Here is an 18,695-nt window from a genome sequence, read left to right as displayed (position 1 = left end):
ATATTGTGCATGCCTAGTTTTTTTTTTTTTTTTATGAGCTTGTTTGTATGTCTTTGATTTGAATCACTCTTGTCAGTTCCTCTTTGCACAAAGAAGCCAACTGGTGAGTAACATTATTTTTAATAGCCTGTTTTTACATGCATTTGAGTGTTAATTCTGACTCAGCCTTTAAGCAGGACATTTGTCCTCAAATGCCAGCATATGTGAGAATGTCAGAGGTGAACGGTCTGCTTCTTTGAGGTTTTTAGGGTTGCAAATGGAAAAGAGGATTGTGTGAGACCCGTGGGACAGGGGCCGGCTGAAGGGGGGAAGCTGGTGGCATTTGGTGCCAGGACAGAGCGAGAGACAAACAACATCATGTGCTGTTGTTTACACTCAGCCGCTGTGCTGTCATAGACGAGACCTACTAGAGAGCTGACCTACTTAAAAGCCTCCTAAAATAAAACTCACTTGTGTCTCTGGACCGATACACTGGCGGGCAGGCTGGAAAAGCAGGCCAGCACATCACAGCTTTCTTTTCCTCTTCTCCCCTCCCGACGGAGAAGCGCTTTATCGCATCCTTCGCAGAGCAGAAATAAAAATGTTATTAAAGGGGTTTTATTTGAGACCGGAATAGAAGCGATTTGCCTTTAAACGATTTTGGCCTAAGGGGCGACCGCTCGTCCATCTGTCTTATGTGCTTATGACGTCAGATTTCCTAAAACTCTTCCATCACGCTCATCTCGCTGCACAGGAAGTGACTTGCATCTACAGTTAGGGCGAGGGCACACTGAGAATTACTCACCGGGAACACGTTGTGACTTCAGCGATCTGGCCCACAGAATAAACAGTGGTTAAACAAGAGCAATGTATCTCTTGTTGCGTTAATTATTAAGCTGACCGTTCCTTACTTTGCTAGATTGGCCCGTCTGTCTCTCACTTTGCAGCCGATTGAATTTCAGGGGTCATCTGAGGTATAGTTGATGTGTCAAAGTCATCCCCACAGAGCAATCTGGAATGACTGGGTTATATTTAGGCAAATACTTTTGAGCTCATGTGCCTGTGATACATTTTAAAGGAATCGTTTACAGCGGCTTCATATGATAACGCGTGTTTTCTCCTCGGACACGTGCACACCACGGCTCGTTTCAAACACATATGACCTTCTTTCTTTCGAAAAATTTGAAATGTGAATTTTTGAAGAATATCCTGGTCGCTCTTTTCCAAGTAATGAAAATCAATGGAGACTGGAGCTTTTAACCTTCATATAGGGCACAAAAGCTTTAAATTATGTTCCAACACTTCTGAAGTCATATGGTAGCTTTGTGGGAAGATAAGAAATTAATTTGTAATTCCCTGAAAATCTTCCCCACCGTTGAGTTGGTAAGCGAATCGCTGAGTCCGAGAACACAAGAATCAAAGCAGTCTGAAAGCAGCACGACATCTGAGGGGAAAAAGCAAGATATTGTGGCCACAAATTAGGAATTTGATTGAATAATAACGACTTAATAATTTGTTCCCTCAATTTATTGATTTGGGAACAAATCACTTCAACATGGCCACGATTTACCTAAAATGAGGGAACAAATTCTTAATTTGTGACCACCATAAGTATATTTTTCTGTTTGTCATGTGCGGGCCTCTGTCATTTTTGATAGATTATTGTCTAAAATGTTTTTGTCATTTGTCAAATCATTCTTCTGAGTTGAATCTTTTCAATGAATCAGTTGATATAGTTCAGAAAACCTGAATGATTCGTTTGTTAATCAGACTGATTCAATTCTTGAGTTCTCTGACTTACTGACTCAACAATTCCGTAAAAATATCTAAGACCAAACAATTTAAATATCCAAGGCATCTTTCTTTCTTGTTTAGTGCTGTGAGACATCAAAACAACGCTAAAGTTGTCATGTTTTTATGTGGCCTTAGTAAACTTAAAAAAATGATTTTGTGCCAATATTGATTATATTTTCATTGATACAGACCACCTTCTTTCTACCATGACCCGGCTGTAACCAAACAGTTGATTTCACCAAGTTCAGCATGTTCCTGGATCAATATCTTTGTTGATCCTGCAACAACATTCCAATCAACCAATCATATTTGAGGCTTGATGTCAAATTTAGGCTTACAACAAGGGTTAGGTGCTTCTACATCAGTGTTATTCCCATTTCATTTCCCTATGATTTTAGTGAAATTTTATGGGTTGGGTTAGGTTTAGGGGTAGGGATAGGGTTAGGACTAAATTTTCAGACAGGAATGTTGTTCGAGGAACAACAAAATATGTTGACCCAGGACAGGAGCATGTCTTACTTGGCAAAATCACGGTGACCAGCTAAACAGGTTGCACCCCCCATCGGCTCAGATAAGACTGATTGTCTCAGTGGTGCTGCAGATTTCCCAGCATGCCCCTTCATCACACAGTGACTAATTCCTTTTGTCCTATAACTTCAATGAAAGGAGATGAAGTTCTTTCTGCCCGTCAGGAGGCAGAATGAAATGCTACTGGCATCACGGGGTGTCCACAGTTTTTTCCTAAGTCGCTCATTGTTTGGAAAAGCACATATTCACGTGCATCGCTCCGGCTGTGATTCCTCTCTCCGTGAGATTCCACAAGCCGAGAGAGTCAGAGCAGCAGGATTTCTATATCGTCTGTGTCTCTATTCAAAAGTTAGTGCTAGTAGATGAAGTAGTTAGTATGTAATTAGATTCTGGAGATGTTTGCAGAGACCTTTAAGAAGAGCTGAATTAAATAAATTGCTGTCTTTTTGTGTCGTTTACAATGTAAATAGGCTGAATCTCAGTGTGGGAATTTTTTTTTGATAGACTGAGGGGTGGGGAAACAAAAAGAAGTGACTTGTTTGTGAATGCTGGGATTATCCTGAAACACTTCAACTCTCTTCTAGTTGCTTGGAGACGTGGGTATTTGATTTTTGCGTTATGAATCATCTTAAGTCTCATTTTCAAGTTATATTAAAATTAATATTTCACTGATCCATCTTGATATAGATACCTGAGATGCAACCTTTTTCACTCTGATATTGTCTGTTATCTGTCTCACTCTCAAAAACCAACCAGACTCCTTCCTAATGGCTACAAAAGAAACAGGATTTCACAATATGTCTCTGTGTCTTTATCAGAAAGAACCTACTGTTCACTGAATTAGCACAGAACAGGTGAATCTACCCAGTTTGTTCTGAGATAAAGAGATTAGATGTATTTGTTGTGCCTGTTTGCATAACTGTCATGTTTACATCTCCTTCTCACAGTGGCCCTTTTTAGCAAACATTGCTGTGAAGATGCTTTCTATTCACTGACGTAGAAAAGAATGCACTTTTTTGTCATGTGCCTTCATGAAATAACCCACTAAAGGAGCATATCCAGGTCACATTAGACTAAAATAGATTATTTCTGTGTAAAAAGTCTTCATTCCCATTATTCTCTTTAGATTTATATATTGTAGTAATACAGTAGGCAGTAAACACATATTACCATGATTTATGTATACAGTTTATTTTATATTAAAAAAGTAAAAATTATTATTATAGTTATTATTATTGTTATAAATAATAAAAATGTTATTACTAATAAGTATTATTATTACTTTTACTATTACTAATGCTATACTGTAATAATAATGCAGTGTTTGATACTACTTAAATTAGGGGCCAATATATGCATAATAGTTATAAAAATTAATTACATTTTGCATTACAGTAATAAGAATCTTTCCGTTACATTACTGTGTTGACAATTTGGAGTCACATGTACTTAATTGTCATGAAAGGATTGCAAACTGTGACTTGAAATACAGATGAAATACTGTCCATGTCATTAAAAGGTTTCATAAGATCCGCCAATGTGTTGTTGTCTTGATATGGAATGTGATTTTCAGAATTAGTTTCATCAGTGTCATTTCATACATTCAACACGCCGTTTCTCTTGGAATTGTATTTGAGGACTGAATTTTTCCAATAGCAGAGTTTTAAATTCCTTCCTCTTCCTAGAATGTTACACAAACCTGCTCCTGATTCCAAGAAAAGTTGGGTGTTCTCGCTCTCTGCTTACTAGCACTGTGGGAATTGGATTAAGTCTCTGGCCTTTATTCTAATTCAGAACTTTGTAGTCATCGGATGTCAGGGGGTCAACTGACCAGTGTGAAAGGCAAATCCACTCTCTATTGTACAGTGAGGGGCCGGAGAAGAGTTTCCCTTTAGCTGCCGTCCCTCTTCAGCCTGGGAAAAATGGGGGAGGCAGCTTGTCAATTAGGAATTCATTTTCTACCGTTCTCTGAAACGATCTCATGCAACTTTTAAAACAAGGCTTAATTGGCAGGACGATCAAATTAGGGGTGAGAAACAGTCAGTTGTGTCAATACATCAGCTTTGAGGTGTATTGATTTTTAGACTGATAAAAGACAAATACATATGGCCTTTTGTACACTCCTCTGTAGTTTAATAGGCTGCATTATCTACTCCAGTAGTTTTATTTTTGATGTACTTCTTTAATTAGCCATAGTGTTAAAATGCTGCATGTAAATCATCCTTAAATTCTGTCTTAATGTGGAGAGCAATATAAAGCATTCTTGATTCTCATTAGACAGAAACAGTAATGAGGTCAGTTGTAAAAATGTATAAATGTTGCTCATTAAGATGGTTCAGACAGAAGCGTGACTCACAGCTACGGGTTTATGTATGTGAACCGTGCTGAGGGATGGGGTCATTTGAGGATTCCTTCTGCGTCATGAGTTGTTGTTACAGAGTGCGCCCCCTGCTGGCCTCTGGAATGCCACCTCTTAAACAAAACAGAGAAGCATTCCTTAATAAATATGCCATCGTTTTTTTAGCTTGATGTTTTCATACATTTCAGCCTGGGCCAGTGTGAGAGAGTTTCAAGACAGTCGATGCATCTGTCACTCGCCCTGACATTCTTACAGTGCATTTGTTGATCTTGTGCATTTGTTTCTATAATGTGTTGTTATTTAATAAAAATGTATGTGTAATTTTTGTTGTAAAGCCAGTGAATTGTTGGCAGGGTAAGTGAAAATAACTCAACCAAGATCATCCAGCTGAAAAGATCCTTAGAGTTGAGGCCTACATTGATCACCCTTCTTTTAAAAAGTGTATAAACTAGGGCTGACTTCTAATAGTCGAGGATTCGACGATTCGATTCGGAGAGGTCTGATTCGACTATGAACCTCATAGTCGAATACATGGGCGTCAGTTTGGTTTGAAATGTGCTGGGGACAGAGACGCATTCGCATTTTCAGAAGGGCTGGGTACCATTTTTATTTTATTTTTTCGCTTTCGCGCAGGTCATGTTTTGAAAGACGATGTCCTGTAGCGTAAATAAATAAAAATTTATTCAAAAATCTGCTTCACATTTTCAGCAGGGCTGCGGAGCGACTGTGAGTTGACTCCACGCGGTTCTCATGTGCGTTAAAAAGCTTTACGTGGTTTAATGTATCTAAACAATGATTACCAAATTCCCCTCTCATGTTGCTCCTCATAACCACTTAAAATGGTCAAAAAAATCGAACCCAGAGTCCAATTATTATGGACGTTAACTGATATTAAGCGTTTCTGCTTCACATTTTCAGCAGGGCTGCGGAGCGGCTGTGAGTTGACTCCACACGGTTCTCATGTGCGTTAAAAAGCTTTACGTTGTTTAATGTACCTAAACAACGATTACCAAATTTCCCTCTCATATTGCTCCTCATAACCACTGAAAATGGTAAAAAAATCGAACCCAGAGTCCAATTATTATGGACGTTATCTGATATTAAGCGTTTCTGCTTCACATTTTCAGCAGGGCAGCGAAGCGGCTGTGAGTTGACTCCACACGGTTCTCATGGGCGTGAAAAAGCTTTACGTGGTTTAATGTACCTAAACAACCATCACCAAATTTCTCTCTCATATTGCTCCTCATGTTTATGAAATGTTATGATATATGTGTGATATATATGTGTTTTTTAGCTCTTTTGTTTGAAATGGAAAAAATCTAGCTGCTATCTTAAAAAAAAAAGAAAAAAAAAAAGGTTCGACTATCAGTCGACTACGGCAAAATCTAACGAATCAGATTCGACTATGAAAATCCTTAGTCGAAAACAGCCCTAGTATAAACCAAAATGTTCAGTCCCTCACAGGTTTGAAACTCCTGCCGGCACCTTTTTCTGTGCTCTGACCATCATTAAGTGTTGTGAAAGGAGAGGCTTGTTCTGAATGAATACTGGCATTCTATAGTGCTGTACACTTCTCTCTCTCTCTATACAAATGCATTTTTTTCTAAACCTCTCTGTGACCTTCAGAGACCTTTACCTCTGTAATGGATTTTTGGAGGTTCTTTCACCTTTACATTAAACAAGGTTATGATTGTTTCTTTGTATGTTTATATAGTTCCCTATACCACCTGTTTTTGTTTTCTTTCTCTTTCTCAAACCTCTTCAATTTAGCTCCATTCGCTGAATCACACACACATTCAAGATTTAGCAACTTTCATTCATTCAGTCAACTTTATTGATGATAAAACACATGTGAAGGAAATTCCCATTCAGGCAGAACTGTAATGTGGTCCTGCAAGTATTTCCATGCATCCATCCATGTTCCATGCAATTCTCTCTCGTCAATATTCAGATCGTTTTCCTCCAGCTATTTATTAATTGTCCAGTAATTGTGTGCGATTCAACTCTTTAATGATTAACCGGGCACCTCTGACAGCAGAAAAAGGTAAGACACAATCCGGCGGTCGTGTCTTAATGAGGGACCGCTGAGAGTCTTTTGTGCTGTGGAAAAGCCACCTCAGCAGCAGTGTGCTTTAAAAGCCAGAGTCACACAGATTAGCCGAGTAAGAGGTGGACCTGTGGACGTGGAAACAATAGAGCGGGTCATTCATACTCTAAGCCTGATTGTCCCCTCACTGTCCAGATGGCCTGCCGAATAAATTATACCAGTATGTACAATGCATTCCAGCGAGGGGCTTTAGGCACAACTGTTTGTAGAGTCACACAGGGCTTTTTTCCCTGTCCTAACGATTATTAACAAGTACGAGCGGTCAGCGGTTTGTCGTTTGTAAATGAAATCCTTGAGAAAGTGAGGGGGGGTGTGGGGGGTAATGACAGACGAATGGTCACGTGAATACGGGATGCACACAGCAAGGTACATTAGAAACTGATTGGTGTTGGAGATTTCTAGTTTTCTGCCATCATTTCTATATATTTTAAATCTGATTTATTTTAAAATGCATTAATTACTTTTTACATGACAGCCCAGAAATTACAAGAGTTACGGCTTGACACGTGGCATTGTAAGCTGAATTATTAGATATTACATATGCTACCATTCAAGTGTTTGAGGCCAGTAAAAATGAGAAATGAATTATTTTGTTTAGCAAGAATGCATTTAATTAATTAAAATAGACAGTAAAGAAGACATTTATAATGTTGCAAAAATGTATTCAATTAAAATCTTTTGAACTTTTCTGTAATTCATCAAATAATCCTGAAAAAAATGCATCACAAACTCAAAAATATTAAGAAGCACAACTGTTTTCAGCATTGATAATAAGAAGAAATGTTTCTTAAGCATGAAATCAGCATATTAGAATGATTTCTGAAAGATCATGTGACACTAAAGACTAGAGTAATGATGCTGAAAATTCAGCTCTGACATCACAGGAATAAATTACATTATTAAAACAACTATTTATATTGTAATTACATTTCACAATATTACTGTTTTTACTGTTTTTTTATTTATTTAAAGCATTTATTTAATTATATATATATATATATATATATATATATATATATATTACAATCCACAAACTTTTGAATGCTTGAATAAATATCAATATTTATTAGTATTACATTATTATAATATCATTTTAATATGTTATGGAAGACATGCTGTTTAAAATGAAATATAATGATTTAGTTATCACTTTGTCATTCAGGCAGAAGGGTTAGGGTTTAATAACAGTTCTGCATTTCGGTTTTCGGATACATAATTATCTTTAAAAAATAAAATAACAAGTATAATGTATACACATATACTTGTTTTCCCCCATCTGTTGTAAGGGGTTCTAATATAGAGTCATCTGTCAATGAGTGTCCATGAAGTAAAGACGTCAGAAATCTGGTCACATACTTCTATATTTGTACAGCAACTGCCATTGAAATGATGGGAATGCCAATACCAGGAATACTAGACTGGCTTAGGCCGAACTGTGCCAGAGAGGGGACATTATTTTTGCATTTGGCGTAAAAATGCTACACTGCAGCGTTCATTTGGAGCCAAGAGAGTCATTCCAAGGATGATGTGTTTATCCTGTTATCCTGTTTGTTTCTTGTATTTGCAATCCATGTTAGTAAATCGCCTTCAGTTCAGAATCATGGCAGAGTTATATTCGCTGCGGCTGGTGAGCTTGCAAGCCAGAGGGATAAATGTATTTACTCTTGAAGTATTTGTCCCCTCCAAACGAAATGAAACTCCGGCTTTGACAGCTCCCCCCTCTCTGTGTGTGAATCATCTGTATCTGATCTCCCTGCGCTAATTCCAATTTAATTGCCTGTTGCCTGCAGGCTCCTCAATAGTGGTAACAAATGGTTTGATTTTGTAGTCCTCATCAGGCAGCATTTTAAATGCAGCACTCTAACCCCACTCGAATGCCAATGAAGGCACCGAACAGCCTCGTGTTTACTAATGCTCGTCCTCCCCCCGTGCTCCTCGTCTCTGTTCCTCTCATATCTGATTAAAGGGGATTTGTACGAATCGGCGAGATGCAAGCAGCCTCTCTCTCCATTGTAAATGATATGGGCCAGAACAGGCGGTCTCGGCTTCTTGTGTATTTTCGTTTTAAGAGGCGAAGATGTTCTACGCTGGATAACGCCGTTTAATCTATTTAAACGAAGTTTTGACATTAAAGTGCAGGTGTGATGTGAAGATGGCTCTGGCTCTGCATGTGAAATATGACCCGGGACTATGTTTGAATTTTTAAAGCGTGCTTTATGATTAATGTGTAATCTTCAAGAGAGTGTATCTTCATTAATTCTATATAAGCAGGGCTAAAGGAATATCCTAGACACCACAGAAGCTCAAAAGCTCCATGTCTAAACCAAATGATTAATAGATGGTTTGCTCGAGTTTTTCTTTCATTATTGGTGTTTGCTTGCATCACCATTACAATTGTTCATGTTTAAGATTAACCTGAAGTATTAAACTAACTCATCCTGGAGCATTTGAATTCATTTTTCGGCAAACTGGCAACATTTTTAATATAGAATTACGTGAAAGAGTGATCTTAACCATGTCTATGAACCAAAATATCATAGAAGCTTGGTGACTGGCCAAAGAATAACCACCTAGCAACACCCTGACAACCATCCAGAACACCCTATCATCATGGCAAACCAAATTAAACATGTTTTCATTGTTTGTGATATGATTTACATCCAAACAAACATTTTATTTATTTAAGAAGCATCTTAACTCAATCCCTTCTGGAGATTATTTTACTGTGTTCAGTGATATTTTTGTTTTCTTATTCATATTTGTTAATTATTCCCACATCTGCCTCTTGCGCTCCTGATCTTTGACCCCACTTATGCATACCATACAATGAGCCAAACCACCCAAATTCAACTTTTCCTCTCTATTCCATCCCTTCTTCATCTCTGATGATAGCCCGTGTGTCATGTGATAGCATTCAATATATTTGTCTTATTTTTACTAAGCTTATGTTTTTGATTTAAAAATACTAAGACAGAGATATAAAAATAGTTTCATGAATTATTACCCAGATTGAATTCTGGAATACTTGATGATTATTATTATTATTATTATTATTATTATTATGACCGCCGCTAGCGTAGCTAGCGAAAGCGGTCATATAGGGATTGTCAAAGTTTTTTTTTTTTTTTTTTTTTGTCACCTTACTGAATTTTTCGTCAACGATACCAGGGACACCGAAGCACCGGGGAACATGAAATTTGGTGGGCATGTAGCCCCACTAGACTTCTAAGGAAAAATTTCGTTTGGTCCCCGGGGGCCACTTCCCCCCCCGCGCTGGGCCCCCCCAAACCCCAAAAAATGCAGTTTTTCCTAAATAACTACCTGAACCGTGGCACCGAGGATGAAGAAATTTTTATGGTATGTTGGTCTACTAGACTTTTACGGAAAAATTTCGTTTGGTCCCCGGGGGCCACTTCGCCCCCCGCGCTGGGGCCCCCGTAAATTTTTCGTCAACGATACCAGGGACACCGAAACACCGGGGAACATGAAATTTGGTGGGCATGTAGCCCCACTAGACTTCTAAGGAAAAATTTCGTTTGGTCCCCGGGGGCCACTCCCCCCCGCGCTGGGCCCCCCCAAACCCCAAAAAATGCAGTTTTTCCTAAATAACTACCTGAACCGTGGCACCGAGGATGAAGAAATTTTTATGGTATGTTGGTCTACTAGACTTTTACGGAAAAATTTCGTTTGGTCCCCGGGGGCCACTTCCCCCCCCGCGCTGGGGCCCCCTTAAATTTTTCGTCAACGATACCAGGGACACCGAAACACCGGGGAACATGAAATTTGATGGGCATGTAGCCCCACTAGACTTCTAAGGAAAAATTTCGTTTGGTCCCCGGGGGCCACTCCCCCCCCGCGCTGGGCCCCCCCAAACCCCAAAAAATGCAGTTTTTCCTAAATAACTACCTGAACCGTGGCACCGAGGATGAAGAAATTTTTATGGTATGTTGGTCTACTAGACTTTTACGGAAAAATTTCGTTTGGTCCCCGGGGGCCACTTCCCCCCCCGCGCTGGGGCCCCCGTAAATTTTTCGTCAACGATACCAGGGACACCGAAGCACCGGGGAACATGAAATTTGGTGGGCATGTAGCCCCACTAGACTTCTACGGAAAAATTTCGTTTGGTCCCCGGGGGCCACTCCCCCCCAGCGCTGGGCCCCCCCAAACCCCCAAAAATTCAGTTTTTCCTAAATAACTACCTGAACCGTGGCACCGAGGATGAAGAAATTTTTATGGTATGTTGGTCTACTAGACTTTTACGGAAAAATTTCGTTTGGTCCCCGGAGGCCACTTCCCCCCCCGCGCTGGGGCCCCCGTAAATTTTTCGTCAACGATACCAGGGACACCGAAACACCGGGGAACATGAAATTTGGTGGGCATGTAGCCCCACTAGACTTCTACGGAAAAATTTCATTTGGTCCCCGGGGGCCACTCCCCCCCCCGCGCTGGGCCCCCCTTAACCCAAAAAAAATGCAGTTTTTCCTAAATAACTACCTGAACCGTGGCACCGAGGATGAAGAAATTTTTATGGTATGTTTGTCTACTAGACTTTTACGGAAAAATTTCGTTTGGTCCCCGGGGGCCACTCCCCCCCCCCCCCCCGCGCGCTGGGGCCCCCGTAAATTTTTCGTCAACGATACCAGGGACACCGAAGCACCGGGGAACATGAAATTTGGTGGGCATGTAGCCCCACTAGACTTCTACGGAAAAATTTCGTTTGGTCCCCGGGGGCCACTCCCCCCCCGCGCTGGCCCCCCCCAAAACCAAAAAATGCAGTTTTTCCTAAATAACTACCTGAACCGTGGCACCGAGGATGAAGAAATTTTTATGGTATGTTGGTCTACTAGACTTTTACGGAAAAATTTCGTTTGGTCCCCGGAGGCCACTTCCCCCCCCGCGCTGGGGCCCCCGTAAATTTTTCGTCAACGATACCAGGGACACCGAAACACCGGGGAACATGAAATTTGGTGGGCATGTAGCCCCACTAGACTTCTAAGGAAAAATTTCGTTTGGTCCCCGGGGGCCACTCCCCCCCGCCCCCCGCGCTGGGCCCCCCTTAACCCAAAAAAATGCAGTTTTTCCTAAATAACTACCTGAACCGTGGCACCGAGGATGAAGAAATTTTTATGGTATGTTCGTCTACTAGACTTTTACGGAAAAATTTCGTTTGGTCCTCGGGGGCCACTCCCCCCCCCGCGCTGGGGCCCCCGTAAATTTTTCGTCAACGATACCAGGGACACCGAAGCACCGGGGAACATGAAATTTGGTGGGCATGTAGCCCCACTAGACTTCTACGGAAAAATTTCGTTTGGTCCCCGGGGGCCACTCCCCCCCCGCGCTGGGCCCCCCCAAAACCAAAAAAATGCAGTTTTTCCTAAATAACTACCTGAACCGTGGCACCGAGGATGAAGAAATTTTTATGGTATGTTGGTCTACTAGACTTTTACGGAAAATTTTTGTTTGGTCCCCGGGGGCCACTTCCCCCCCCGCGCTGGGGCCCCCGTAAATTTTTCGTCAACGATACCAGGGACACCGAAGCACCGGGGAATATGAAATTTGGTGGGCATGTAGCCCCACTACACTTCTACGGAAAAATTTCGTTTGGTCCCCGGGGGCCACTCCCCCCCCCCGCATCCCCCCAAACCCCAAAAAATGCAGTTTTTCCTAAATTAACTACCTGAACCGTGGCACCGAGGATGCAGAAATTTTTATGGTATGTTGGTCTACTAGACTTTTATGGAAAAATTTTGTTTGGTCCCCGGGGGCCACTTCCCCCCCCCTGCGCTGGGGCCCCCGTAAATTTTTCGTCAACGATACCAGGGACACCGAAACACCGGGGAACATGAAATTTGGTGAGCATGTAGCCCCACTAGACTTCTACGGAAAAATTTCGTTTGGTCCCCGGGGGCCACTCACCCCCCCCCCCCCCCCGCGCTGGGCCCCCCCAAACCCAAAAAAATGCATTTGTTATTGCTTTGTAATTTGTAATTGTAAACATTTGTAATTGTTATGGTATGTTGCTCTTAAGGGCCCACATCAACCTAGCCCATAATCACTCATTTGTGATTTGCGCCCCTCCCATAAAAAATGAAAATGCAATATTATTCTGCTTTGATCGCCCCTATCTTCAGTGGAGATGTTCAGAACTGCACCATATTTCATGTGTATGATTAACTTGACATCCTCTGGGGGTATCCTCTGCTAAGTTTTGTAGAATTTCATCCATGGGGGGGTATAAAATAAATTCATTTATGTGCACATTTAGTGACTGTACACTCATCGGCCTGTAGATGGTGCTGTTGAGCGAAGGGTTGCTGGTTTAGGATGATACTGTCACACACACACATGCAGGAATACAAACAAACGCAAGCATGCACACACACTGACATCCACACGCACAGACACACACCCATACACACACACATACAAATCCACATGCACAGACACACAAACACACATGCGCACACATGTACGCACACATACATACACGCACAGACACACACACACACACACACAGACACACACACACACACACACACACACACACACACACACACACACAGACAGACATGCACATACTATTACTTTTTTTAGGTATATACATAAACACGCAATACAGCCAAATTACTCCACGTCATTTATTTTTGTGGAAAGCCAGTGCAGGCCTGAGCGGCGGTCATATTTTGTACCGCGATGCGGTACATCTAGTTATTATTATTATTATTTAAAGAGGTGTCTCACAAAAGCTGCATGCATTTATTTGATCAGAATACAGAAACAAACAGTAATATTGTAAAATATTATTACAATTTAAAATAGCTGTTTAATATTTGAATATATGCTTAACTTTAATGGCAAAGTTAAATTTTCAGCATGATTACTCCAGTCTTCATTGTCGCACGATCCTTCAGAAATCATTCTAATATGCTGATTTGCAGCTCAAAAATATTTCTTATAATTATCAGTGCTGAACATGTGGAAACCGTGATAGATTTTTTTCAAGATTCTTTGATGAAGAGAAAATTATATCATTAAATAGTTTACTTTGTTTTATCACAACACTTGTGTTAAGACTAAATTCCTCTGTTGTGACTGTATGATTGTTTTAATTGCAATTCATTAAATAATTCCAATGCAGATTCCAATTCAGTGCCTTGTAGCTTGTGAGCATTGCAATTCATATTCCAACTGAATTGAAATTCTTAAATTCTATATTTTGCCCTTTGTGTTAGGAAACACATTTTTTTGCAGGAGTAGCTGGTGACACACCTCTTTCTGCTGTTGTATGCCTCCTCAGTGAGGTGTACTGTGGGTAATGGGCAGCTCTGGAGCGCCACTAACAGCAGCTGCTGAGGAGAGCCGAGTCTCTGACACTCACTCTGAGAGAGGAGCTGGCTCCATTAACAGCCCTATTCACTCGGCTTAAGCTACTCTGTCAGCCACTTCAGAACCATTAAAGCTCTGCTGGGAGCTAGACACAGACGAACGAGGGAGACAGAAGGAGAGAAGAATGAGGAAAAATAGAAGCAGGGGATGCTCTCAGTGGAACTGAGTGATGGTATAAATAGTTGGAGTTGTAGAGGTAAATTATTCCTAAAGACATTAAACAGTAGTGAAGCTAAGCTCCCTCTCTCTCTTCCCCTCGTGCTTTCTTTTTCTTTACCACAGTCACCTCGTATATTTATGCCTGTGCTGGATTGCCTCGGTTTTTTCTCTTCTTTTTCTGAAAAGGGCTGACAACACAAATATCTGTTATGTGTCTGATATAATGAAACTCAAGAATGTGTCATCATTTGTGTTTCTGCAGCATTCACAGCAAGATTTGCCTTGAATGTTTTTGTTCTGCTTTTTTTGTGAGCCTCGGAGCTACATTGGCTTCCCAAAAGAACTTTTGTTTTCAGCATAACAGTCTGAAAGGACAACTGACCTGAAAAATGTTCATGAATTTCTAATAATATTAAATATGAATAAATATTTGTAATAATACCATTTATTTTATTTTATTCCTGATCAATGACATTACATTTGATTTGATTTGATTACCTAAATGGTTCTTAAACATTTTACATTTTTTTTTCACATCTCTTCTTTGTTTAAAAACTTTCTACTTTTAGATCTTTGACCTTAGACAAAAAAGTTTTCATGGGTAAATATCCACTCCTGGCCCCTAAATGGCCCTTCGTAATCAATGTCGGCCCTTAAACTTTTAAAGAATGGAAATAGCAGACATCGGGCAACTCTTCTGAGTACATTTACACAAAACTCGCATTACAGACGAGCTGTTAGTGAAGTGTAGAGGTTCATTTTTATGTGTCTGAAGCACTAATGCTTTTTTTTTTTTTACTCTGAACTCTTTTGTAAATGCTGATTGATTGAGTGAGAAGTCAATCCCAGCCTGCTGTTCACGAACCCACCACTGGGCATTCACAAAGATTTTAAATTAGGGACAGCTTTACTTGAAAGATACATTATTGATTGGCCATAGATACTGAAAGCACTGTTGATCTGTTGTGGAGAGAAGAGAAACTAAGGCAATACGTCTAAGTCTCTTTTACCCCATCCATTACTAAACATATAGACTTATTCATTCATTTTGCCACATTGTACTTAGCTACAAAATGGATGAAGTCCAAATTCTGCATTCTCTGCATTACTCCTAAACCCCTTCTCGTTTTGTCTTTTTTCTTAAGGCTCAGATATGGCAGTGTTTTGTCTTCTGTGTGGGAAGCGTTTCCAGACCCAGAAGGCTTTGCAGCAGCACATGGAGATTCACGCCGGCATGCGCAGCTACATCTGCAGCGAGTGTGAACGCACTTTCCCGAGCCACACGGCGCTCAAACGCCATCTCCGCTCGCACACAGGTGAGCTTTACCTGAACATCACTCACACCGCCGATATCTGAGTCATCTAAAAGCACATTAATAACTTCACACCTCTGTGTAATGCAGAAAAGGGCAAGCGGGCCACTAGCTGAGATGTGGCAAAGTTTTAAAAAGAGTTCAGAAGGAGCATGTTCATATAGTCTTGCTAAGGTTATATAAACCTCTTACTTGTCCTCAGACAAGCCAGGTGAGTATCGACAGATTCGGGTACATGTTATCACATTTATGCCCAAGAACCAACCACCCACCTAGGCAGGAAGCAGCCTAATTTCTGCAACAACAAAAAAAGTCAATGCTAATAACACTAAAGGCAATGCTATCATGACCGTTATGCAACAAACTAAGTGATAACTTACTCTAATAATCGCTACTATGTCAAACCTATCTTTTGAATAAAGATTCAAGGCCAAGAACATATCGAACTTTATCATCCAGTGACTTCTTCCAGCAATGGAAATTGTAAACAAAACTTTATCTCCCTACAGTCTGTGGGCGGCCCGTCTGAGGCTTAGACTGTTTTCTGACAGCCTTTTGTCTCTCACTCTACCTCACATCCCCTTTCTCTCGACAGTTTCCTTCAGGGTAACTTGATGCTTAAGTCAAACCCCTCCATTTTTTTACCATTCTACATTATCAAATGACCCGAAATTGACAACAAAAATTGTAATTGAATTATAATGAGGTAGGGAGAAGCATGGAGAAACTCTTGTCATTGCAACAGGTAGGATTGCAATATATGAATATAAATATGCTCCTCCAAACATTAGTTAGAAACTCAGTAAATATAAATCAACATCCATTAGATTTAGTTAGAGCAGACTATATATACAGTTATCTCTGTTCTTTCCTTCAAAACAACGAGCAAATCTGTAAGGTTTAACAGTGAACAGAAAGGACCTACTCCATTTGCTTGCAAGAGTGCATCTTTCTCTTGCTTTCGCTCTCTCTGTCTGACCTGAAATACCAGTAAGATTGTCAGAGACAGTTGAAGTCTAGACTCAACATGTAAATTTTTGATAAGACAGGCCAGAAATGAAGCGAGGTTGTTTTTTTAAAGAGGCATTAAGTATGCGCTCCATCTCGCCACAGACCGCCTGGTACATGGTTTTTCCAGAACAACATCTGAAAGGACATTTCGACACTCCTAACGGAGTCTGAGTAAATGTCAACTACTATAGATATTTCACCAAGCAAAATCTGTTTTTCTTTACTGGAATTGCAGCGTTTTTAAACAACATACAGAACTGTGCATAAACTGTGCTAAGCGTAATTAATTCTGATTTTCTTGTGTTTTATACCACATATCAAGAGTATAATAAGCGATCAATAGCTGTTCACAAAATTGAATGTCACAGGAATGTTTTAAAGGTTGCACTTTCAAAACTAAGGAGACTTATCTAGGTCTCAGTTGCACTTGATTAAACAAATGTAGTCTCAGGACATCACTAAATTCTTTCTTCTTCAAAATCAAATCAGTTTTCTCATTTCTTTCTGTTTTTTTGTGTTTAATTATGGATAAATGGAGGATTATGGATAATTTCTGTTGAAATCTCTGACTTTTAATTGCTGACTTGGCCATTTTTTCAATGTTTTTCAACTCAATTTGGTCTTTATTAAATCAATCATGCTAATGTATCTAGATGCTAATGTATCTACAAGAAACAACCAAGAAATGAGTCCCTTTGGGGGTCTGTAGGAGGTCTGAATTCACATGTTTGCCCACTAGGCTACACCAGTATATGTTGTGTTTTGGATGCTATGGTAGTGTCACTACCAGCATTTTTGCTGATGAACAACGAGAGATATTGGTCCACCAACACAAACCAGAATAAATAATCTGGTCTTTTCATAAATCCTGTCTTATAGTAATATAGTAGCATATTTTTAGGATGCAATAACAAAATCATAACCAACAAATACAAAATTACCCACAACATAACGGGTAGGTGGACACCTGACAACATCCACCTGTATATTTCATATGATCCGCATTGTATTTGCAATATTTGCGAGGGGCAAATCAAACAATGGGCTCCGTGCATCTCCAGTTGCTCCTCTCTTTATTCTGAACATGCAGCCTGGTCTCATTAATATGCCATTCCTGTTCGCTCTCCATTTCACTGCCAGACCATTTGCAGACAGTGGCGGCTGTCTATGTTCACAGCTGTGTTTGATGGTACGGAGCACAAAGCTCACATTGCTTATGGCACAGACAGTCTCTGCAGGTCGGTCGGCCTTGACTTTCAAGCCATTTTGTCAGGCAGGGCAAAGCTTATTCAATATTTAAGAATGTAAAATTCACTCCTTTTTATTTATTATGCACCAGTATTGAATAACCTAAAACGTGCCGGCATCAATAAAACACTTAAATGTGTATTGACGCCGCATTTAACTTGTATGACATTGTCAGCACAACAATAGACATGGAAACACACTGACGCTGATACCTGTGGATACTTCCTCCAGTGGGTAGTTGATGCCAGTGACTTGTTCAGAATGCGCACACAGTAGATGGGGTTAGCGCATTAGCATGCCTGTGGTGTTGTGAGTCTGGCCTGCCTGCTGCCCGCCTCTGGGCAATTAACTTTAATGACAGACAGGCTGAAGGGCTTTCAGAAGGTGCATCGGATAAGTTGATACAGATGCATAAAGACTGCCACTCTATCTATCATCTCATATCTGTTCACTAGGGATCTCATCTGTCCCAGCCTGTTTTTTTTTCTCTCAACCCAGATAGAAACCCATTCATCTCAGCCAGAAGTGTATTTAAATGTGAATGGCGGGCCGTGATTGGCTTAGAGAACGTGCTCTGGGAATTTCTGCATTGTCTCTTAAGAGGAGGGTTTAAGTCAGAGCATGACAGAACATAACAAGAGATGCAATTTATTCCTGCGCACGGCTAACACTTGGACAGGGAGATAATGAAGAGCATAGGTCGCCGCCGATGACTTTAAAGCCACGCCGCCCGGGCTGAAATGTATTAAATATTACGAGCGTTATATGCCGCTGCTGTCTGAGGAAATGATATGAGGGGCTGTTAGTCAGA

At 40.5% G+C, this 18,695-nt stretch overlaps 1 protein-coding gene across 1 annotated transcript in view; it reads left to right on the top strand.

Moving 5' to 3' along the window:
• Window positions 1–18,695, top strand: part of zbtb16b (zinc finger and BTB domain containing 16b) — a 54,164-nt gene that overhangs the window by 27,327 nt on the left and 8,142 nt on the right. Inside the window, exon 5 of the mRNA XM_081370058.1 lies at window positions 15,458–15,628. Coding sequence (XP_081226184.1) covers window positions 15,458–15,628 — 171 coding nt within the window. The remainder of the gene's footprint in view (window positions 1–15,457; window positions 15,629–18,695) is intronic.

Source organism: Scardinius erythrophthalmus (genome assembly GCF_964197995.2).
Source record: "Scardinius erythrophthalmus genome assembly, chromosome: 7".
In the NCBI taxonomy this organism is placed as follows: Eukaryota; Metazoa; Chordata; class Actinopteri; order Cypriniformes; family Leuciscidae; genus Scardinius; species Scardinius erythrophthalmus.
The sequence above is the reverse complement of the archived record's forward strand: the minus strand, read 5'-3'. Positions and strand labels throughout refer to the sequence as shown.